General features: G+C 37.0%; 1 protein-coding gene across 3 annotated transcripts; it reads right to left on the reverse strand.

Moving 5' to 3' along the window:
* Positions 1-1,379: 1,379 nt before the first annotated feature.
* On the reverse strand, positions 1,380-24,985 carry LOC139764776 (uncharacterized aarF domain-containing protein kinase 2-like). Of its 3 annotated transcripts, none has more exons than XM_071691652.1 (12): positions 24,846-24,985; positions 20,883-21,565; positions 19,939-20,174; positions 18,871-18,970; positions 16,334-16,507; positions 15,367-15,437; positions 15,036-15,157; positions 11,973-12,090; positions 10,092-10,199; positions 8,021-8,146; positions 6,040-6,312; positions 1,384-1,676 (listed from the first exon to the last, which is right to left on the reverse strand). In XM_071691652.1, the coding sequence occupies exons 2-12, from the start codon at positions 21,547-21,549 to the stop codon at positions 1,518-1,520; spliced, it is 2,154 nt and encodes a 717-aa protein (XP_071547753.1). In that variant the 5' UTR covers positions 21,550-21,565; positions 24,846-24,985; the 3' UTR covers positions 1,384-1,517. The 3 variants fall into 3 exon arrangements, with proteins under 3 accessions (XP_071547755.1, XP_071547753.1, XP_071547754.1); XM_071691653.1 differs by having other exon boundaries at positions 24,806-24,858; XM_071691654.1 differs by lacking the exon at positions 6,040-6,312 and having other exon boundaries at positions 1,380-1,676.
* Positions 24,986-25,337: the final 352 nt, after the last annotated feature.

Genomic DNA, 25,337 nt, shown 5'->3' on the forward strand with positions numbered 1-25,337 from the left:
AACAGTATTGTTATCCCCCACTTCAGTGATGTAGTGCCGGGAAAAATCAGACAAAAAAGGCCAAATTCATTCTCACTCGGTCTCTAGCTGTCATGTGCAATGCACCAAAATTACAGCTCCAGGCCCCACAGACCTTTCCATGGTTTACCCCAATTGCTTCACATGCCCTGGTTCAGTCCACTGACAGCACATCGACCCTGGTATACCACATTGTTACAATTCATTCTATTCCTTGCATGCCTCTAACTCTCCTGTATGTTCAGGCCCCGATTGCTCAAAATAATCTTGGCCACTTGATAATAAAACAATAATAATAACAATAAGTGTTTCGTATATGTTCACAGGTTCCTACATTAGCAAGGCAGCACAAGGAACAAGAATTGGCCTCATTCTCTCAATCCCAATCTCTAACTGTCATGTGTAATGCATTGAAACAACAGCCCCCTATCCACAACTTGGCCAAATAGACATTTCTGTGGATTCCCCTGACTGTTTTGCATGCCCTCATTTAGTCAATTGAAAGTACATTGCACCATGTATACCACATCGCTTCAATTCAGTCTATCATGAGCATGCATTACACACTCCAACAGGTTCAATTCCCGGGTACTCAAAACCTTTTCCATTTTGTTCTTTCGTCTCCACTTGGTTTCCCCATTTTCATTTTCCCCTCCATTTCTGACACGTATACCCTCTTTGTGTCAATCTCTCCATATTTACAAACCATTATAGCACACCCTTTTCAGCTCTCTCAACCATACTCTTATTATTACTACACATCCCTCTCGCCCTCCAGTATTTGCTTAATCATTACTCCTCATATCACATATTATTCTCAAACATTTCATATCCAACGCTTGCACACCTCTTTCGGACATTCTCATCTGGAACCCAAGACATGCATCCCCATAATACCATCTGGAATATTATACTTTCAGAAAGGCCCATTTTTGCCCTCAATAGATTATATTTTTCAATATGCCCAGGAATTTTGCCATCTTACCCACCCTATTGCTCATGCCAACTCTCATGGTTCCATATGCTGCCACATCCACTCCCAGGAGTCTAAAACACTGCATATCCTGCAAGTTTTCTCCTTTCAAACTCACACTCCAGGATATATGGTGGTAGTAATCCTGATAAGTGGATTAAAAATCGAATATAATTTAGTAATGCTTGCAATCACAAGCAAATATTTGGGATGTACTTATGTAGGGGTTGCAGGGATGCAATATTATCTCCATACTTTTAGACAGGTATATGTGTATGTGATCTATCTTTGAGCCTGTGTTAAAGTTAAATGAAACATTTAGATTCTTCATCCTTAAGAAAACTTGAAAAGAGAAACAAGCTAAGAACCTGGGATATAGTCATACTTTATGTGTGAGACTGATGATAGAAGTTATCACCAGTTCATCTTCAATACATTAATTAGTAAAATCAATGACCAGACCAAAAAGTGTGGTACCTATGTATATGGTAGTAAGCAAAAAATATCTTATGCTATTATTTAGTTTTTAAATGAACAATACTCCAACAGTAAATAATACCTGTCCTAAAGATATGGTGTTATGCCTGGCTGTCTGCACAAGCTCAGTTATTTCTGCTTTGAAGGCTTCTGGATCTTTACACTTATGTTCACTATTGTTAAGGAAGAGGTCTGCCACAGATTCACCCTGAAAAAAAATATTAATGCATGATTGCTTGTCCTGCCTTCATGAGGCAGTTTTAGGAACAAATAAACAATGGCCTCATTTGCACACATTCATTCTTTATATGTCCTGTATAATGAACTGCAACCAGGGCCTACCATTCACAGTCAAGGCCATGGACAATTTAAGGTTTACTATGGAAAACAATATTAATGAGTGTATTTTATGATACATAATACAAGACAGCTAGAAAGGTGACATAAGCAAATGAGGCCACTGTTTGTTACTGATGCAAACACACTTACATGGGAGAAATAATTATGTATAAAAATATATCAAAGAAACAGTCGGGTACTATTTTATGATGTTTTTCCATGTGAATAAAAGGAGAGGGAAGAGTGAGTGAGATTGTAAACAAGACAGTCACTTGTAAGACATTGAAAAGATGAAAACATATGTAGTAAGACATTGAAAAGATGAGAACATATCTACATATGTAATTTGAATGATGTAGAAAAAGCATGTGCTTAAAGAAAAGTTCAAGGAATTGTGGCATATTTTCACTGTGTAAGAGTTTGAAAGCTACATAGGAAGAGAGTAAAGCATGTGTCACAGGTGGGCCATGACAGCATGTGAACTGTAGAAGTGAATTAAAGAATGGAAGTGGGAAAAGGCTCTAGGTATCACATGTCAATGAAATCACTTAAAAGGAATAAGCACAGATGCTGCTTGCAAAGAGGATAAAAAGTATAACAGGAAAGTTGATGAATAAAAGTGTAAAACTTAATTTCCAAAATAAGTTAAAGAGAAAATGACAGATTTAAAACTGCACAATATGGAGCTGAGATGATGTAAAGGCAGTTAAAAGTGCATTATCAGAAGCTGCTATGAATGGGTGTGCCACTGCAGATATAAGTTGTGGAGAAAGAAGTACAGCACACTGGAAAGAAGAATTAAGTATATTGATATATATTTCATATCTAAAGTGTTTAAATCACCAATGTATTGAGTACTGCTCATATAACTGGGATGGTTCTTCCTCCAGCTTTAGCAACAAGAATGGAATCAAAACCTTCCTGTCTCATTAATTCTCCAGAAACCACCTTTCTTTAACAGATCCTCCTCTTTATGCCATACGCTGCTGCTTTCTCTCTTGTTTCAGATATTATTTTGGCCACTGTTTCTTTGTGGAAACTGGCTACTCAAGGATTGACTGTTAAGATGCCTCTTTCTTCTCATTAAAAGCCAAACTGTGTAATTCTCTTACTTCTTTCATCTTTCTCTTCCAGTTTACCTACCTCTAAGAGGTCAACAAATCAGTAAATGAGTTCATAATTACACTGTTTATATGATTAAAATGGAATCACTGAATGCCAATGTAAAGATATAACCCAAACCAAACTAACACAACTTTTACTGATCTTATTGACGACTGAATTATTATTCATAGTTACAAAATGACTATGCATATTCCATTCTGTTCTAGCTCCAGTTTTAGCTTCTACAAGCACATATTTCTACTCACAATTTACTTCATATAAAAATTATAATACATAAGTAAGTTCTTCTCTCTATCCCATTCATTAATTGCCTTTTGTACTGTACACATTGTACAGCTGTGGATGCATACAAATGTCATCATGCAAAGTCAACAAATGTACACTTCTCATGATTTACGGATGCCTGAGGCATGTGATATTTTTTGACTAGGCAGGTAAATGCTAAGGACATCAATGGATAACTGGTAGAATAAAGCATCACCAAGGATTTCACATGAGGTCAAGAACCATTATATTCTTTTATGAGGACCATAGCAGTCCACCAAAGAATTCTCAAATAAAGACCAAATCAGCAGAAGGATTTACAGAAAAGTTCAAAGATAGAGTCATTAAGTGTATAAGTGGAATGCTGATGTGTAATGTCTAATGTGTCTGGAAGTATAAGTGGAGTGCTGATGTGTAATATCTAAAGTGTTTGGAAGGTTGCTTCAGCAAATTTACTTACTAATAGGAAGTAGCACAAGAAGTAGAGATAATACATTTAAAAGATACAAGTGTGACACAGGTGTTACCCAATTCTGCTTACTTGTGCTTAAACAAGTAAAAAGTCACCTTTATTGAGCTTGTACCATCTTCACTTGACAAAGAGGAATACAATCTTGTCAAGGACCTCCTTGCTTCAAAGGAGAGAATCAATTCCCAGCTTCTGATTGTTGTACAGTCTCAAAGCTCCAGGATCCCCATAAAAGGGGTCCCAGAGTCATATATGATAATAATTATATATGGAAACAATACTGTTCCACAAAAACCACTTTATCTATCTATCTTTGATGCTGTTCCCTCCAGGAACTCCTTCAAAAGCCTCCATAACTAGTAAACTCTAGTGCTGCTTCCTAACCTTAGTGCCTCACTCTTTAACAGCCCACTGGCAGGGACAAATCTAGTGCAGTTTTTCCAGAGGCTTCTATCGAATGTTCCTGCCAACTACTTCTACCTAATATGTCTTAACTAATTTTCCTGCCTAATGTTGCAACCTACTACTTCTACCTAATACTCCCACCTAATGTTCCTACCCTTTACTTCTACCTAATGTTTCCAACAAATGCTTCTGCCTACATATTTTACCTATTGCTCCTACCAATTTGCCAAAAGGCAGGCATGGCATATAGTGCTCATCAAAAGAAAATCTAGACTTGAGAAGAATGAGTTACATGAGTTGTCAAGTGTTATGTGTAATAAGGAGAGACTGCATGTACATGGACAGAATGTTAGCAGTCTACATGTGGATGAGGCAAAAAGAAAAGGCAGGTACTTGGGTCAGAGGAGAGCAGCTTGATAACCACTGAGGTGCTGGCTCCCTGTGTAACCATCATTAACCCTCCTGTTACCCAAGAAGTTAGTACCAGTAATATATGTCTGCCTGGTCGGTGGCTACCTACAACTATTACTTACTAAAATACTGTCCACCCCCATATAAGTTTTACTGAGGGCAAAAGTATATGATGCTCTTAGGGTGAAATCATCAAACATCTGGTCTCTGAGACTAATGTTTCTGCCTCAGCATAACGCTGGCTGTCTTGAGGGAATGATGGAATCTTACTCTTCTAGGCTGCCACTTTAATTAGAGAATTTTGCTTATAGGCAGTGTATTTCTTCCATATATGTTTCAAGATAGTTGGCTCTTACCTTTCTATGGAGGAGAAAGCCTAAAATTCTCGCTTGGAAGCAAAAAATGTGGCTACACATGAGATTTCTAAGTGAAATGGGCACTCAGAATGCACGAGCAGTAGGCTGCTTCCTGCAACACCATCAGTGCCTTGCCTCATTCAGGAGATCAAGACCCTATAGACCAAAAAAATGGAACTAGAATACTGGCCAATTCCATGCCCAGATGTCTGCAGATGGTAATCAAGGTCAATGGAGAGATGATAAAGTACTAAAATGTAAGCAATATCACCTTTGAAAATGTATAGGGAGGTAGACAATGTTTTTTGCAAACTCTGAATAATAATAATAATGATAATTACATAATAAAAGAAAACAATGGAGAAAGAGCTCTATATATGTATAAAGTACAAAAATCTCTGAAGTAAAAAATTAAAACCCAGCAGCTGTTGATGTACTGAAATGGAATTTCATAGGATGAATACAAGTGCAAGAGGAGTTAAAAAATTAAGTATGGGCAATGTTGAGTATAAAACCAATGTACATTTGCATCTTGCATTGGAATCAAGAAGCTACAACCAGAAATAAGGATAGAGAAATACCTCAAAATGTCAAGATGACTGGGTGCTTTCAACCACTAATCTATCTAATATCTGCTTCATTACCAATATACTTTTGTCTAAGTTTACCCCAGGACTAGTTTCTATGAAAGGGTCCTTCTGTTACCTATGAACTCTTTCTAAAGGCTCCTGCATTCTACGGCAGCACTACTTTCAGAAGTAGGAAAATGCAACCTCCTCTGAAATGAGAAGTTCTTTGACAAAACCACATTCCCAATCATACATTATCGCCAAAGGTGACATTTTACTCACTGTGTAACCTCCTGTATACAGGCCCTGGTAACACTCCACTGCTAATTACATAGTGTGAATCAAGGCCACTCATTCTGACAAAATATTCTGTTTAATAGATTTGTTTCAGGTAATAACTCATTTGTATGCTTCTAAATAAATATAATAATTCCACTTGATACAAAAATTTTGGTTCTGATCTGAAGCATTAATTCTTATATACCTGAACAATATGGTCCACAATGAAGAATGCTATAAAGTAAAAGATTTTTGACAAAAGAAATAAACTCATCCATATGTACTCCTTAGTTAAAGCTAAATGTATGTATAATTTAGGATATTTCAAAAGCAATGGGGAAAAAATTTTCTTACATCTCCAAGGACAACTTGCTTAAAGACAGCCCTTATGTTTGCTAAGTTTTGTTCACTGAGTTTTGAAACAACACCACAGTCCAAGATGCAGATGCGCAGTGGATTTGGATCTGGTTGTACATCCATGACAAAGGTGTCGCATCCAACATCTACCATGATTATCCGTACAGCATCCCCTGTGCGAGTGTCTACACCTTCCTGACCAACGCTATTGTTCTGAACAAGCATATTGCCTGGATGCAAATCTCCATGAACCAAGTTGTCTACAAATACCTGTGAATAAAAAATGAGGTACAAATGGCAAGAACAGTTTGGGTGCACCCAAAGAAGCCAGTTGACTAGCATGAAAACCACCATAATGCTCAAATGAACTTAACAATGGCCAGTTTATGTTTATCTACAATAAGTAATTCTAACCTAGCATTCTATGTGAGTATCTACAACAGCCAAAAGTAACTCTAGGAATGTTTTTCATTCCAGGCAGATACAGAAACATAACAGAAACATGCAAATAAAAATGTGTGAATTTGATTCTAAAGAAATATGCAAATAAAAATGTGTGAATTTGGTTCTAAAGAAACATGGAAACAAAAATGTGTGAATTTGATTCTACAAGCACTGTTAGAACAAGTGTAAAATCCAAAATATTTTAAAAATTTCTAGCAAAGGTGTGAATTAATGGTAACCAAATATGTGGTAAGTAGCTACAATAACATGCACAGACACCACCCCCCTCCCCTCAATCCACATTCAAGCTCTACAAATCATTCCATGGTATCCCTGACCATTTCATCTTTTTTTTTTTAAAGTGACAAGTGTGGCATAGGCAAAACATACCCCAATTATGGGTATCATAGGTACAAGGTAAACAGGGTAAATAAAAAGAATGAAGAAATTAATCACCTCGTATCTGCAGGCTTGACTCTTTAAAAACAGAAAGGTTATAGGATGATGGGAAAATGAAAGAAGGAAGAGAATTCCTTGGCTTTGCTGTTTGAGAGATTGAGGAGGGATCAGAATGGTCAATTCTCATGTGACTAGTCTCCACATGGAAATGATCAGAAGCACCAGCCAGACACATGTAAAAAGTCCAATCCTTGGTGATAGGGACTTAGGCAGACAGCTTACAAGAGCAGTAGCCAAAATAATACTGGTAAAACAGAGGGAGGACAGCAATATCAAGAAGATTTGAGAAAGATGATCCTAGAGAATTAATGAGATGGAAGGCTTTTGATTCCACTTTGGCTCAATAATCCAAACTAGGCAACTAAGATCCCTGTTGATATGAAATATCATCTCTCAAGAGTAGTAATTACAGCACCAGTAAAACCCCAAGCTTTTGAAAAGCAGATTAAGTAATGATGACTATATGGAGTTTTCAGTGTTACTGTTGGGATGAGCTGTGGTGATCTGAAACTGAACAGATCGATATGAGTGACATTTAGCATGAGATTTACTGAGAATTGCATTTCAGCACTACTGTCCTGAATTGAATCAGGCTTCAGTTTCCCTATTTTTGGAATACTGCAAAAGTCTGAATTACAAGAGAGATGTGTTCAGTATGAGAAAGAGAATAAGCACTAAATTGATAAGGGGAGGAAAAATAAGTTGAAGTATGAAGAGTGGAATCTTCAGCATAAGAGTGAACAGGGATAGATGAAGAGGGAAGATTATTTATGAGAAGAATGAGAAAAGGCAATACAGAACTCTGATGGACACCAATGTAGATAGAATAATATGCAAAAGTCACTACACCAGCAACCATTACAATGGACTGACTAGTAAGGAAACTATGCATAAGGGAACAGTAAAACAGAAAAACAAATGAAAGAAGTTTAGAAGGCAAGGACTTATGCCACACCATGTCAAATTCTTTGGAATGTCAAGGGCCATGACAGAAGATTCACAAAAATCCCTATTGGTTAGATATGTTGAAAAATCTACTAAGTAACAATGATCCTTTCTTATTCAAGGTACAAACCATCTTCAGCAATGCATCAACACCAATTTCAGCCAAGCGCTTCTTGAGTTCATCAGGTGCATCATCTCCAGAGGACCTAATGAAGTTGATCATTGGTTCTCCTTCCTCATAAGTTTCTACCAGTACCTGCCAGGACATGTATCACTTAGCCATTTTTTATATTTTTTTCTTATACTATGTTGTTACCTCATATAAAATGACTAAAATTTGTTTCCACACTCACAAACTCAGTACAGTACTACAAATCCATCATCATTTTAAATAATTTTTGTTTTACTATATACACTGTTTCACTTGTTGATTTAACTATTACGAAAGCAACGCCACTGCATATTACTGATCCACAAATGATAATCTATGTTCTGTTTTCATAAATAAGAAGTGCATTCAGGTTTCTCTAAAGCATTTTTTTTTCACACTCGATTGTTATTTCCCACATTGGTCAGGTAGCACCAGGAACAGACAAAGAAATGCTGCATCCCCTCACATCCATTCTCCAGCTGTCATGTATAATGCTTTAACATCACAGTTCCTTATCCAAAATCAGGCCCCAAAGACCTTTCCATGGTTTACCCCTGTCTCTTCATGTGCCCTAGTTCAGTCCACTGGCAGCACATCGACCCTTGTATACCACATCATTCCAATTCACTATATCCAGTGCACACCCTTCGCCCTCCTGCATGTTCAGGCCCCAATCACTCAAAATCCTTTAAACTCCATTCTTCTATCTTCATTTTGATTTGCCTCTTCTTGTTCTCTCCACTTCTGACACATATATCCTCTTTGTTAACCTTTCCTCAATCATTTTTTCCTTATGCCCAAACCATTTAAGCACACCCTTTTCAGCTCTCTCAACCACACTCTTCCTCTTATCACATCTCTCTCCCATCCTTTTATTACTTACTTGATGAAACAATCTTACACCACATATTGTCCCCAAACATTTAATTTCCACAACAACTGACTCGCTTCCTAAACTCCCTCATCCCCTACAGACTGCATACTTGCCCATCTCTCCAAGAATGTTGCATTAACCTCCCTCACCACCCCAACCATAAACAAATTAAATAGTCATGGTAACATTACACACACACCTACCACAGACCAACCTCCTCTTGAAACCACTCTCTCTTTCCTTTCCACTTGTACACATGCCTTACACCCCTGATAAAATCTTCTCAATGCTTATAAAGGTTTTCCTCCCAGAAAGTATCTCTATCAACCGTATCATATGCTTTCTACAGATACATAAATACAACATACATATCCTTCTGTTACTGTAAGTATTTCTCACACAAACTCTTTCATGCAAACACCAGGTCCACACACCCTTTACCACTTCTGAAACCTCACTGTTTCTCCCCAGTCTGATGCTCTGTACAAGCCTTCATCCTCTCAATTACTACTCTCCCATACATCTTACTAGGTACACTCAACAAGCTTATACCTGTGTAGTTTGAACACTCATTGTTATCCCCCTTGTCTTTGCTCATGCATTCCGCCAATCCTCAGGCACCTCACCATGATTCATACTTACAATGTAAATCCTAAATAACCAATCAACAACACGGTCATCCCTTCTTATGAAATTCAACAGCAATACCATTCTCTTCAGCTGCCTTGCTACATTTCATCTTACATAAGGCCTTAACAGCTCCTTCTCTATTCACCAAACCACTCTCCATGACTCTCACTTTGCACACCATCCCAACCCAAACATCCTCCTCTTTCCATGCCCTTAGAGTGTGTGCATTATGCTGGTTTGGTCGATGATGTTGATGAAGTCTGCATCCGCACAATGTAAGGATGGGAAATCACCCATATTGAAGTTTTGGAGCTTTGTTCCTGTTCTGTGTGAAGGCTGGCTAGTTGCTTTCTTGAAGCTTGTGTTAATTTTTTGGATGATAGTGTAGATTAGGTATAGGTGGAGTGTTATCTGAATGGGTAGATACTTAAAAGACAGTTTGTGTAATGTGCTCCAAGTGGTCTGTGTGTGTAGGGCTAATGAACATGAGGTGATACCTATATAATTATAAATATATACCCAAAATCAGGTAGCAAACTGTCATACCTTTTTAGTCACATAAGGTCTTAGTGGTCTAGGAAATTTGATAAATGGAACATCAGCGAAGTTTTCAGAAAACTTTTCCAAATGTTTGGCTTCTGTCTTCAAATCAATCTGAAAGTCATAAAATACTTTTGAATGAATTATCATAATAAGTGAAGATGATGATGGGCTGGAAGTGATTATCAACTCTGCAGAACCTCAATTAAGACTCTCAAAATAAGGAATATCCATATAACAGCTCTTTTTCACAGAAAATCAGTTTAATTTTTGAGAAAAACATCTCTCTGTATGACAGAAACTTGATTGCACTATGCTTACTGGACTTACTAAGTGGAGCAATATAATCATACAGATACACAAATCTTGAGTAAATGTAATAACACCTAATATCAAACCTCATAATTCCATAGGATCAACCAACCACAGTCCAAATTCAAATCTAATGAGCAATTACCCTTCTCCCTTTAACCCTAAAACAATGTCATTCATGGGTCTATTATAATAACCATCCTTCTGTTTCAGACTTAGTTCGGAGCTAAATGATACACTAAGCCTTACTAAGATGTTACTTAAGTCAATTTAACTCATTTATATCAAATCAGAAAAACAAGTCTCATGTTCAAAAGTAATTTACTGCGACTGTAACTAATGAAATAACTGTCAAATATCTTCAACACAAGGATGCCCATAAATATGCTTTTGTTAAAAAGAAAAGAAAAAACTGAGGTCATGTAAATAATGAGATTCATAGAGGGCTGTGTGGGCACTTGTCAGACCATATGATGGTGATATATAACTAAGCCTTTTATTTTAGGTGGTTTAGGATGACAACTGTGAATAAAAAGGTGAGAGGAATGAAAGTAGGTAAGTGAATTGAAATCTGAGACATATCAATATGATAGTACAAAGTATAAGGAATGCTATGTGGAAGCACATGAAAAATGCATTTTCAAAGGCTATCAAAGAGGTATGTGAATAGATAGTGAAAAAAAAAAGGCACAGCATATTGGAATGAAGATATGAGGAAGTTGGTCAAGGAGAAAAAGGTGTTTTGAATGGAAAAAGTGAATCTTCTAAAATACAATGATGTATAGAGGGTAATGGGGAACATCTGTATGCTGAAATCTCAAATGCAGATCATCAGTTTGAGGATAGCAAGATATCATGGTCTCAAGGCAGGAATTTAAGAGATATTAGAAGAAATTTATAAAGTTTATGAGCAATATGTGAAACTTAAGAAAAACAGCCATAGATGGGAGTTAAACCTGAAGCCAGATGGTGTCAAAGTTTAGTGGAACAAATCAAGTTACCACATTTGTTACATGCATATAATGATATTCTGTTAGTTAAATCAAAGGGATGAAATAGAATGGCTGGTTGCTTTGATGATGTGTGGAAGAGGAGGATGTTGACAGTGTATGTGAGTTTGAGCAAGATTCCTATTTTCTGAGAGAGGCATCACACTGAAATATCAGTATGAATTCATAAGATTTAAAAGATTTTATAAAGTACCCCTAAACTTTCATCAAAGAAAGAATAACAGGTATAAGTACAAAAATATTGAATGAAAGACTATGCATAACAAAGGTTCAAGGTAAATGAAATGCATATTGAATGAAAGACTATGCATGACAAAGGTTCAAGGTAAATGAAATGCATGACCAATTGTCTAATAACAGAATAATCCAGAACATACATTTAAAAAGAAGTCCATCAAGTTAACAAATATGGGTTGCTGGTTTTCAGTATATTCATAAAGCTGTAAAATTTATTAAACATCAGTAAAAACAGCAATGTCACCACAACAGTATGTCCCACAGTGGCATGGATTACTGTTACCTGCCCATTTACACAATTTTAAGATAAAAATCATGATGTTCTTACCTGAGCTGCCATGACTTCAGCAAATTCATCAACACACTGTGGCAGAGACAGCCACTCAAGTGATGGGAAGATGACTGTGAGAAACCATGCACAAGCTCTCATTATCTGCAAGTCTCTCCTATGGGTGAAAATGCAGATTTTCATGGTGTTCAAAATATATATTGGTTTTCTCTTCCACAACTGTAGAACTTGCTCCTGAATTGTACATATATTTAGTTACATGCAAGTCACCAACATCAAGTAGTAAATTCCCCAGTAACACAGCAAAAATAAAAGTACCTAAAATAGGAGATTACAAGAAAAATCACAAGAGACCACCACTTTAGTAGTTCCTTTTCACTTTACAAGAGAAAACCAGGGTCTCTTTGTTCACTTCATTATTGTATAAGTCTGCCCCATTGCTATAAAGGTCAGTTTTCACTGAATCTGTCATTTACTTCTGGGAATCATTGGTACATTTTTTGAATGACTGTCTGGATCATCCTTTGACAATTTCAGTAAGATTTGTAGCTTACAGAGGTGGAATTCAGCCTTCATGATTATTTAATGGATGCTACTTTTTGGTACTCCAATTTCATCTGACACTCTTCATAATGACTTTTGGGACTTCCATGTTTCTTCAGAAACTTTAGGTGAGCCAGAATGTGGCTGTTCCATGAAACTTCCAGAGGCTTCAAATTTCTGCAGCAGCTTGCCAGGAATAACATATGCTACACTGGTATTTTTCCTCTTTCCAGAAGAGTTCTGTTGAAGTAATCTGCCATCCTTCAATCCTTCTTGTCCACATAAAAGTATCAATCCTACATTTTCCTCTTCCATCAGTACCATTTTAAGGAATCAGATATCTACCTGTTATATAAAACACATTCAGTTCATTTCCCTGTCTCCAGACTTATGAACACAATGTATTTTCAACACAGTGTTAACTACTCTGCCTGCAAGTAGTAAAACCATGAGTGAGAAGTCACCTTTGACGAGGCTGTATAATTATCAGCAGATGAAAAAGAGAAGTGTCATTATGAACATTCTTGACCTAAAGAGGCCCTTATTGCCCTTACCCTACATGGAGTCCAACCTTGAAACTCTAGAAGCCACATAAAAGTGATCCTAGTATTATACATATATTTTTTCATACATATTCGCCATTTCCCAGTTAGTGAGGCAGCGTCAAGAACAGAGGACTGAACCTTAGAGGAAAAATTCCTTGCCTGGCATCTTAGATAATAATTTTTTTTTTTCTTTTTGCTTTGTCGCTGTCTCCCGCGTTTGCGAGGTAGCGCAAGGAAACTGACGAAAGAAATGGCCCAACCCACCCCCATAAACATGTATATACATACATCCACACACACAAATATAAAATACCTACACAGCTTTCCATGGTTTACCCCAGACGCTTCACATGCCCTATTCAATCCACTGACAGCACGTCAACCCCGGTATACCACATCGATCCAATTCACTCTATTCCTTGCCCTCCTTTCACCCTCCTGCATGGTCAGGCCCTGATCACACAAAATCTTTTTCACTCCATCTTTCCACCTCCAATTTGGTCTCCCACTTCTCCTCGTACCCTCCACCTCCGACACATATATCCTCTTGGTCAATCTTTCCTCACTCATTCTCTCCATGTGCCCAAACCATTTCAAAACACCCTCTTCTGCTCTCTCAACCACGCTCTTTTTATTTCCACACATCTCTCTTAACCTTACGTTACTTACTCGATCAAACCACCTCACAACACACATCGTCCTCAAACATCTCATTTCCAGCACATCCATCCTCCTGCGCACAACTCTATCCATAGCCCATGCCTCGCAACCATACAACATTGTTGGAACCACTATTCCTTCAAACATACCCATTTTTGCTTTCCGAGATAAGGTTCTCGACTTCCACACATTCTTCAAGGCTCCCAGGATTTTCGCCCCCTCCCCCACCCTATGATCCACTTCCGCTTCCATGGTTCCATCCGCTGCCAGATCCACTCCCAGATATCTAAAACACTTTACTTCCTCCAGTTTTGCTCCATTCAAACTTACCTCCCAATTGACTTGACCCTCAACCCTACTGTGTATATATATATATATATATATATATATATATATATATATATATATATATATATATATATATATATTTTTTTTTTTCATACTATTCGCCATTTCCCGCGATAGCGAGGTAGCGTTAAGAACAGAGGACTGGGCCTTTGAGGGAATATCCTCACCTGGCCCCCTTCTCTGTTCCTTCTTTTGGAAAGTTAAAAAAAAAAAAAAAACGAGAGGGGAGGATTTCCAGCCCCCCGCTCCCTTCCCTTTTAGTCGCCTTCTACGACACGCAGGGAATACGTGGGAAGTATTCTTACGTATTCCCTGCGTGTCGTATATATATATACTCTTTGTCAATCTTTCCTAACTCATTCTCTCCTAAATAAACCATTTCAACACACCCTCTTTTGCTCTCTCAACCACACTCTTTTTATTTCCACACATCTCTCTTACCTTTTCATTACTTGCTTGATGAAACCACATCACACTACATATTGTCCTCAAACAATTAATTTTGAACACATCCACCCTCCTCAGTACAACCCTATCTATAGCCTTAAAGGGTTAGAATAACTAAAAAATGTATGAATTATCAATATCATTGACCAAGTTTATGGTATACTGTGTAAAGCATGGTAAACTATCACTCCTGTTGCTTCTTCCACCTCAATAAGCTTCTGGACACACAAGATGCAAAGTGCACTTAACAGACTGAGCCAGGGTATACAACTCAGTCAGGGAAAACCACAGAAACTAGGCTATGGAAGGGGGGCTTTGGTTATGGTATGTTATCCATGACAGATAGAGGGTGGTTGTAACTAAATGAGCTATTCTTTATCTGTTTCTTGTGCCACTTCATTATACTAGAAATGGCAAACAAGTATAGAAAAAATAATCATGCAACATCATAGAAAAAACAATAAATCATACTTTTTTAAGTTTCATAACATCTGAAGCATGTAAAAGTGACTACATGCATTTCACATGACCCCATCACCCAGTACAATAATTCTCTTACCTGAAAGCAGACTGTACACCTGGGTGGAGCACCTTGATAGCAACAGGTACCAAACCCTCCAAGTCTTCTGGTGGGGCTTCATCCACTGGTAGGGATTTGTCATGGTCCCCTTCCTGCCACTCCTATAATCAAATAAACTGTTGAAATTATCATCATTGCATTTATCAATACCCTAAAAGATAAAAACAGCCTTGATCCTAAGTGATATATCTAAAATCATGCATGGTAATATTTGTGAAGTCTCATGGGCAAATCAGTAATATAATGCACACATCTCCCTCTCCTTTATGTGAAAGCCCTGATACCTACTTACAAAACACTCTATGCTCACCTCTACCAAGGAAAGCAAGGGCTGCTCCTCTGTAGCACTATCTTCTGCACTCTCCCCAAGCCTTTCCACTTCTGAAATGAATAATATCCGAGGTTCTATAGGGTACAATTCTGTAAATTTTCTTAAACAAGCAGTACAGTACCTCCTGTTTCATGCATTACAAGATATTCCTTAGGTGGACATTAAATTTCATTATTTGAAGGTATACATTCCTTGGACAAATGCTTACACTTTAATGAAAACTATACTCAAAAGTATACAGAAAAAGAAAATCTTCCAAGAAAATATTCCTTATGAACTGAAATAAAACTCCTACAGTATATATATACATTAATTACTGTGATGAAATTCTAAGAAGCCAGAGATTAACACCAGACATTTACATGAAACAGCATATCACTTATATCACCCAAAAGTGCTTTTCAGCACCCAAAGTTTACCCAAAGAACAGAATATACTATGCTAATTTCATAGTATTATACATGACAGCTAAAGACTGAGTGTGAACAAATGTGGCCTTTGTTGTCTTTTCCTAGCACTACCTCACACACATGCTGGGGGAGGAGGTTGTCATTTCATGTGTGGCGGGGTGGCGACAGGAATGAATAAGGGCAGACAGTATGAATAATGTACATGTGTATATATGTATATGTCTGTGTGTATATATCTATGTATACGTTGAGATGTATAGGTATGCATATGTGCATGTGTGGACATATATGTATATATATGTGTATGTGGGTGGGTTGGGCCATTCTTTTGTCTGTTTCCTTGCACTACCTCACTAATGCGGGAGACAGCGACAAAGCATAATAAAAAAATAATAAAATAATTTCATTTCTACAGGATATTCCAGTTCTTACTTTCAAACAGGATGACCATGCAGATCCACTAAAGACTGTTAATTCATATTGCCTTCAGCAACATCATACATTTGAGGGAACCTTTAGAATTGAGGCACAATTACCTGTTACTGATTGTTCAGCTAACTGTAGTTCCTTTTCTCCTTCCAGTTCCTCTTTTCTTTCTTGAGCTTTTCTTTGGTCTCGTAGCTCTCGCCACTCCTTCAGTGAATGGACCTGATCCCACTCCATAGCATTTTCTAAATTAAAGATCCTTCCAAATCCCATGACTTCCAGTCCTGGAAATCATCATGCATGAACTTAGATTATCAAAATAATGTGTACAATCTTAATCTACATAAAAAATCATAAATTTACCTTTGAAGGCATCACATAAGGATGCTGACAAGTATATGACTCTTTGCCATCACAGGATAATGTAACAAACCCCTCTGACCTAACTCATTATTTCCTTCTTTTACCTACCTAATGAAACAGAAACTATAGCACACAGTTTTCTCAAAATATCTAAATTAAACTAAAGCTCACATCTGAACCAAAATGGCATCAAAACTTGTAATTACAACACTAAGTAACAGGAAACCAGAATGCTACAACTTTCTTCTTTGTTTTACCCTTATAGATTTAAGTATTTTATAAAGCTAGTCCTTTCCCAGAGAAGATGACATATCTTTCTTTTTCTTTCATACTATTCGCCATTTCCCGTGTTAGTGAGGTAGCGTTAAGAACAGAGGACTGGGCCTTTGAGGGAATATCCTCACCTGGCCCCCTTCTCTGTTCCTTTTCTTGGAAAATTAAAAGAAAAAAAAAAGGAGAGGGGAGGATTTCCAGCCCCCCACTCCCTCCCCTTTTCGTCGCCTTCTACGACACGCAGGGAATATGAGAAGTATTCTTTCTTCCCGTATCCTCAGGGATGATATATATGAAGTTTTATTTTTTGTTTTCTCTCAGACATACCCAGCTATGATAGGTCTACTCGTGGCCCTATAATAAGTAAGCACTAATTAATGAGTTAGTTGCTAATCATGGTAAATGGTGTAACAGAAGGAAGGTCATATGCATTGATTGCTGTACAGTCTATGGATTTCCAATGAACCTCAGGGATTCTGGAAGAACATTTATGATATAAAAAAGGGGAAACATTGCACATGCACAAAGAATATTTAAACAAATTATTGGTGTGAATTTAATGTTGGCTGAAAATCTTAATATGGTTCATATAGTACATTCTGCAAGAATTTGGAAAAGCCTACAAATTTTGATTACTGTAGCAAACAAAGTGTTACAAATATTAAGACAGTAATATAAGAAGTACACTGAGAGGATTAGTAAATTTTGATGAAAGGAAAGCTGTAATGCATACATGCACGTACATATGAAACACTGGGATATAAAAACAGAATAGCAAGAAGAGACAGGCATACAAGATTAATTTCCTATAAACAAATAAGAAAAGAAGAGAGGAATCTTAAAGTTATTCAAGACACAAATAGTGTACTTTTAATATCATGTACCTAGAAAACCAATAGTAGCCAGATAAAAGACTGGATCATGGAAACACCTACACTTACCTTGCACTGCTGCCCCAAGAGCGGGGCTCCTGAAGTGCTCAGAAAGCCAACCACATCCACCAAACATAAACAAAAGTCACACTGTGGTGATGTGTGCACATGTCTGTGATGTGTGTACTTGGGAAATGAGGAGAAAGCATTCTGTGTCTTCAGAGTAAAAGCTGCATCTTGGGTAGAAAGAGTCTTATGAATTGAAATGGTCCTTGTAATATTGAACATGTGCAGTCTGCTGAACTCATGCAAGAAAGTGTAACTAATACATGTCTGAGGAGCATACTTTCATTTGAGTGTGTGTATGTCTGGGGGATGTGGTATATATAGGTTGCCATTCTGTCAATGGACTGAATCAGGGCATGTGAACCATCCAGGATAAACCATGGAGAGGTCTATGGGGCCTGGTTGTGGATCAAGAGCTATGGTTTTGTTGCATTACATATGACAGATATAGAATGAATATGAGCAAATATGGCCTTTCTTCATCTGTTCCTGGTGCTACATTGCAAATGCAGGAAACAGGGATCAAGTGTGAAGAAAAACAAATGTTTTGTAAATGTTGTGTTTATTGGCAATGGAGGTTGTTCAAATGTGAAGCAGGAGTTAATTTTTATTCTTACTTGGGGATTGGTGGTTGGCTATGGAGTGGTTTGGATGCAAAGGGATTACTGTGTTTGCAAAAGAGTGGTTTGGACGCAATACAAAAGAGTGCTAAGCATACAGAAAGGGGACTGAATTGGGGGAATTTTTATCATATGTAGATTTTAAAAGTTTGTGATTCCTGTGATTCCTAGGCATGTAGTGACTGTTCTAATTTTTTTTTTAGACTTCTAAATGCTCAGTTTTCTTTGGTTTGCAGTTTACTGATAAATCAATAAACAAGAGAGAGGATTCTATCATCATTATGAGCTACATTCCCAATTCCATAGGTGAATCATTCATACAAACACTTAATCCATGCCCAGTGTGTTAAAGTGAATCATTAACTTCCACACTTTTAAAAAAAATTTCTTTTTCACTTTACACACTTGGTTAATCCATCAAGAGACTAACATCTCCATAAATAAATTCCTCACCTTCATACAGGCTGGGAGTATCATCATCCATGTCTGAGAGAATTTCCTCAACTAAAGCATCATCAGGAATGGCTTCTGTGGACATCCATACTTTGTAAACCTGAAGTACATAAGGAATGCTTTTGTGTTAACTTTCTTACAGGATCTTATGAACTAAACTTTGACTTTAAAACGCTGTTTAAGCAATGTATGCTGAACAAGTTTTTCAGTGTGAACATATGTGTTTTGTTCATACGAAGAAAGTCACTGAAAAACTAAAAAAATTCTTTCTAACTTTCCATTTACATTACATGTTCCACTTGTGCATGTACTCTAAAAATATTGAGTAGAAGCATTTAATCGCAGTCTCTCTTCAAAGCATTACAGTGCAGGTAGAAGTATCAAATACTATATCTGTAATCTTCATGACCAAGCAATGAGTGGATCTTGGATTTCCATGGATTTTAGATATGCAAGTCCTGTATGGATCACAGATTGTAGTCTGAACGCCACAGGTTCTTAATATCATTACTCTGTAGTACATGCGCAAATATATAATATACAAAAACATTTAATAAATATTGTATTTAGTGAAATTGTTTACTGGAAACTCATGCTCCAAAGTGATGGTAATCACGAATGCACTGGACAGCATATCTTAAAGTTGACAGATTTTAGAAACACATACTATTCATTTTCAACTTTAAAAGAAACGACAAAAAAATCCAGTCCAGAACAAAATGTTTGATAATGGAATTACAGAGACATCAAAAGAGAAGGAGAAATTGTGCAGGGTTTTAGAGTGAAAGACAGGTAGAGACTGTGTTGCAGAGGCATTGCACCTAACAATGATGTGTTTGTCTCATTGAGAACCTGTCCAAGTCTGGCTTTATTGGGGAAGTTGTGATATGAAAGGATGCAGATCAAACCAAGTGAGGATGGAAACATACATGAAGGAAGAGTAGGAATGTAGCACTGAGTTATCTGGTTATCTACTGAAAATAAAATAAAGTAGTTTTTGCATCAATACTATGGACTGTGAGAAGTCATATTACATAAAAAAATATCCAGCAGGTAACTCACACTCACCTGAGCAACACAGCCAGACCCAATGGGGTTGCCATCATTATCAAACTTAATGAAAATCTTCTTCCAATTAGGACCAAAAGCTTTTCTTAACTGATAGAGAGTATATGGCCAAGAATGTGGTTTGATGCGTCTCTGGAGACGAGAAAATTGAGAACAACATGCATCTGGAAAGATGTCTCGACGTGTTGATGCCCACTGTCCCAGTTTGATTAGGATAGGTCCAGAAAATTCTATTGCTGTAATACAAATAGGAAATATAAATAAAAGAAACATGCATAGAGCAAAAGCAACATTCTTCCTTTATATGCATCATTCCTTTCATTGTACTAAAAAAGACTACTTCACCCAAATATTAAAACATAATGTAGAAATGCTAGTACGACCTATGAAACTATGGCCTAAGATCTACAATACTAAGAAAGCAATGACACCCTGCCAAGAACTGACAGCTTGTATATTGTCAGAGAATGCCAAATTTTTTTTTGTTCTGTCAACTGAAGGCTTGATAGTTAGCCATGGAAAAAAGTAGTGGACACAACATTAAATGTTACTTTCAGCACAGTATAAAAGTAAAAATTAGGTTTTCCTTAACATACTGTAGCTAGCATGCACAAGTTTAACCACTTATATCAAATACCCACTTCTCATTTTCATGCTTTGTGTTGACTAAGCGCAACATTCCTTCATAAACATAATGCATGTATAGTATTCTAGAGGACAATTTTAATACATATATCCTCTTTGTCAATCTTTTATCACTCATTCTGTCCATGTGTCCAAACCATTTCAACACACCCTCTTCTGCTCTCTCAACCACACTCTTTTCATTTCCACACATCTCTCTTATCCTTACATAACTTACTTGATCAAACCACACACACATATATGTCTGTATATATCAAGTGGACAATCAATTACAGATCTTAATAAACTGGGTATCTCACCTTTTAACATCAGAATCCACCAGATATCAGTAGCTGATTTTCCAAAATATGTCACAGGGTAAAGTACTAGAATGGGACCAAAGGTTAAAATAAGTCGAAGTGCCCGAAGACAAAGTTGCAAAACTTCACACACACTAAGTAACAGCTCAAACAAAATTCCTCTCTTCTTCTTTTTTGGCTCTTTAGGAACCTCAGTTATGAGAATTTTCTCGTCTTCCTTACTGACTACTATTGGTGGAACAACAAATATTGATCCAAAAATAATTTTCTTTAGTCTTACTTTTCCACAGAACCAATATTTAGGCCTGAGAACATAAAAATAATTACTGAAAATTTCTTTTCTAATGTTTTTGCAGTAACCCACTACTTGGCTGAATCTCTGAGGAGTAAATTTCTGGTTATTTCTTATGAGCTTCCAACATACTCCACTTTTCATTGATATCCATGAAGAGAATGATGTTTGATGAGAAAAATTAGAGTGCTTGCATGGGAAAATTTGTACAGGTGATAATGCATTAATATTTCCATATAGTTTACTTATGTTGTAGCCCCATCCAGTATTTGTGCACACAGTGATGGAACTCTGAGAGCTGCTAGTATGTACTAGAAGTAAATGCACTTTCCGTACACCAGAAATGACACTTTTTTGTAGAGTATTCATAACCATCTTTGAAGAACTGGATCTGAAATAAAAAACAGTAAGGTCTTTTATCAGAAATTCTGTTAATAATTGCAAAAAGTGAGTGTAAGTTATACTTTTCAGAACATACTTTATAATGACCTCCAGTACTTAATAGGATACTAGCAGATTTGGGCTCTCTAGGCTCTCATCTGCTAGCTCCTGCATTCCAAATTTTAATAGTATTGATAGAATATACGGCAGTATAATATTTTCCACAAAATATATCACCCTAACAGAGGAAATTGGCAACTGTGTATGGGTATTAGTTGTGCATTTGACAACTTCCTATGACCTACAGTACGAAGAAGTTGATAGGCAGCCAACAATCAGGGAGGTATATTACCAGTACTACCCATCTGGGAATCAAGAGGGTTAGTGACATCTGCTAAATGAGCCAGCACTTTAGGGGTTGTCAAACTGCACTCCTCTGACCCAGGTAGCTGTCTTTTCTTTCTGCCTTACTAGCATGTAGACTACTGGCATTCTGACCACAACATACAATCTCTCCTTGTCATATGTAACATTTGACTTACACAATTCATTCTTCATAACTCTAGATTTTCCTGCAGTGAGAACTATGTGCAAGCCCTGCCTTTTGGCAAAATGATAGGAGCAGAAGGTAGAGATAGTAGGTCGGCACATTTAGGCAGAATTAGTAGGTAAAAACATAAGGTAGAAGTAGAAAGTAGGAGCATTAGATAGAAGTAGTCATTAGGAACATCAGGAAGGAGCCTCTCCAAACACCGCACTAGACTTGCCCTCAGCCAGTGGCCTGTTAAGGGTGAGGCACTAATGGCTGAGAAGCATCACTGGAAATCTTTAGTTATGAAGACTCTGTTGCTGTGGCCACCCCTTTGAGGAAGTTCCAATGGAACAGGCATCAGAGACATAGATAAATATATAGAAAGACAGACAATTTCATTGGCATGTGTATCAACAAACAGGGCCATCTTCTTAAAGTACAGATATCCAAATCAACTGAAATCATAAGACAAACAGTACAGATGAATATATTATTTAGAAAACATGTTGATACAGTTAGAAAAAGATAGAGGATACAATACCTCCACTAGGCATCCCTGTGGTGACAGATGAGAGAATCCTGATGGAATCTAAAAGGTTGCTCTCAAAGATAAGAAAAAGGAGCCATGAACTAAAGGATGTGCTGACAGGACTTGCAAGCCAAATACGGTACTTGAAACCCACAATGAGTTTTGGACTGATGGATTTCTCAGTAGACAAAAGAGAACTCAAGTGGATAATGCACATGAAACACACTGAAAATTGGCACAATCAATACTGCCACTCTATGTAATAAGGATGAAGAAGCTGTGATGAAAATGATAAGAAAACTGGATATTCCACAAGTTTCAATTACTTGACTTAGGGATAAAAATGAGAATATATGGGGCAACTATACAGTATGGAGTGTGGTTTGTTACAGGGGCCAAGCATAAATGGAACGGGTGGGTATCAGTAAATACTTAGCTTTATCATTCTAATTTATTGAAGGAGATTCATTGTAATAAACAAATATTTACGTACTGCTCATGCATGAAAATGTGGAATGTTATTTGTAATGTTTTGCACTGCTAATTCACTACACTGAGAATAATAGGATAGGACCTACAGGTGCTTATCATTCTCTTTCTTTATCCTTTGACAATGGACAACTGATAGTATGAGGGCTATTTAAATTCAAGGAAAATGTGGGGTTAAGAGGATACGGTACAATAATCAAGAGAACCTATGACAATCTCCAAAAACTTCCCAAAGCAGCTAACATTTACATTTTTCAATGTTCTCTGAAAATATGTTACCTCCACTTACTAGAAATTGTGTGGAACAGCACAATAATAGTATTAATACATTTTGATTATAACTCCACAAATCAGGTAAATCTTGGCCCCTAGGAAGAGTATGGTGAGGTTTTCATTGGTTTTATTGATTTCTAAAGGTGTTTCAGCTACTTTTACATTATCTAGCCCCAATTTCCCATGATCTTCATGGCCTTTCCAAGCAACAACTTATTCATAGTTTGAGAAGAAATTTAAAAATTACCACCTGTTAATCTTTGTTTTCAATACACTAGAAATGCAAATCATTAATAATGAAATTGCAGTCCATAATCTCATCTCCCTAAACTCAATAACTGACCTCTGATTATTCAATAAATCACAGAGGTCAAGAGTCCAGGCTGTGAAAATGGGATGAAGAAAGCGATGCAGGGAGTGTGTGAGAAATTTAGTATGACATGAAATGCAATGGGAATGAATTGTGGAGTGGTAGGGTAGGTGAAACATGATACTTTGAGGGTTTGGGCACGTGGAAAGAATGCAAAACTGGGAGTATACAAGAAGAATGGATGATAGTACAAGTAATAGGGTTGGTGTGAGAGGAAGGCCATCTGTGACATGGGGAAATAGAATGGAATAGTACTGGAGGGAAAGAAATAGTGGAAGAATGTATGGAATAGTGTATGTAATAGAGGAATGTGAAGATAGGATTAAGTGGAAATTCTTTTGCCATGGCCACCCTTGATGGGAGTCTCTGGGAGGAAAACAAGCATCAGAGATACAGAACAATAGATGAATAGGTTATCAAATTCATTACTTATTTCTCATTTTACTATTCTTTGACCAATATAAAGTGAAATTATGCATGTGTGCTTTTTCATTGCTGTATGGCACTTCCACATCTGGTAATCCTGATGATTAAAGGGCAGCACCTCAAATCACTTAGGAATTGCTATGATTTTACTTTGCAATGTCAGCGTAGCAATGTCAGAGTATTGTAAGTACAGAAAAAAGAAAGACTGGAAGCACAATTTGGAGCATTTTGTTTCCTGTTTTGCACTGATAAATAAGTACAATAGCAGAGGGCAAAAATAATCAGGAAAATGTGAGGCTAATTAATGTAAAAGTGGGTGAAATACTTGTTGAAACCAACCAATCCCACTAATATATCTAATACATATTTCATATACCATTATACTTCAAGGTTAATAGGTCTGTAGAGGCCTAGCTTACTATCTAGCCACATCTACCATGAACTAATGGAGCCTGGCTGCAACTATGCTTGTGATACAGGGGAAACTATTACAGGACTTGAATATACACTTATATACAATATCTGGCTTTAAAAAATGATCTCATATGTTGAACAGACATTCCTTTGTATAATTACCAGGTTAAAACCCTCCATTCAAACTCATTACTTTCCATACAACTGACCAACTAACCAAATAATTTGCTGTTCAGTCTGTAATAACGGGTGCTTACCAGTGTGTAGCCAGCCAGCTGTACCCTAAACCCCTTCACCTCCTCCTGCCTCAAGTTTGTTTACATGATCGTCGCGCATACTTCACTTCCTGAGATTAAGCTTTTATTCTGCCTTCTTCTAATCAACAGTATTTTTTTTTCTTTTTATAATTTCGGGTATGTTATATGAGTGTGGCGACACTTTGGTTAATATGAATATCAGAAAGCATAAACGTACTTCCCTTCCGGGAGTGTGTTGCATTGCACGATGGTCCTTTTGATCATAAACATGTACGGATTGCGGATGGAAAACAATTTTTTTGTTGGAATAATACTTTGTGGTTGATATTGATTTCACTTTGTATCATTCTTAAGAAATATCGAGTAGAATTAGGCAATATACCTGTTGAAGTGGTCTTAGATTGATTAATTTCTTAAATGAATATAAGTATTGCTGATTCAATAGCATTTCAATATATATATATATATATATATATATATATATATATATAT

Source organism: Panulirus ornatus, chromosome 51, assembly GCF_036320965.1.
Source record: "Panulirus ornatus isolate Po-2019 chromosome 51, ASM3632096v1, whole genome shotgun sequence".
Lineage (NCBI taxonomy): Eukaryota > Metazoa > Arthropoda > Malacostraca > Decapoda > Palinuridae > Panulirus > Panulirus ornatus.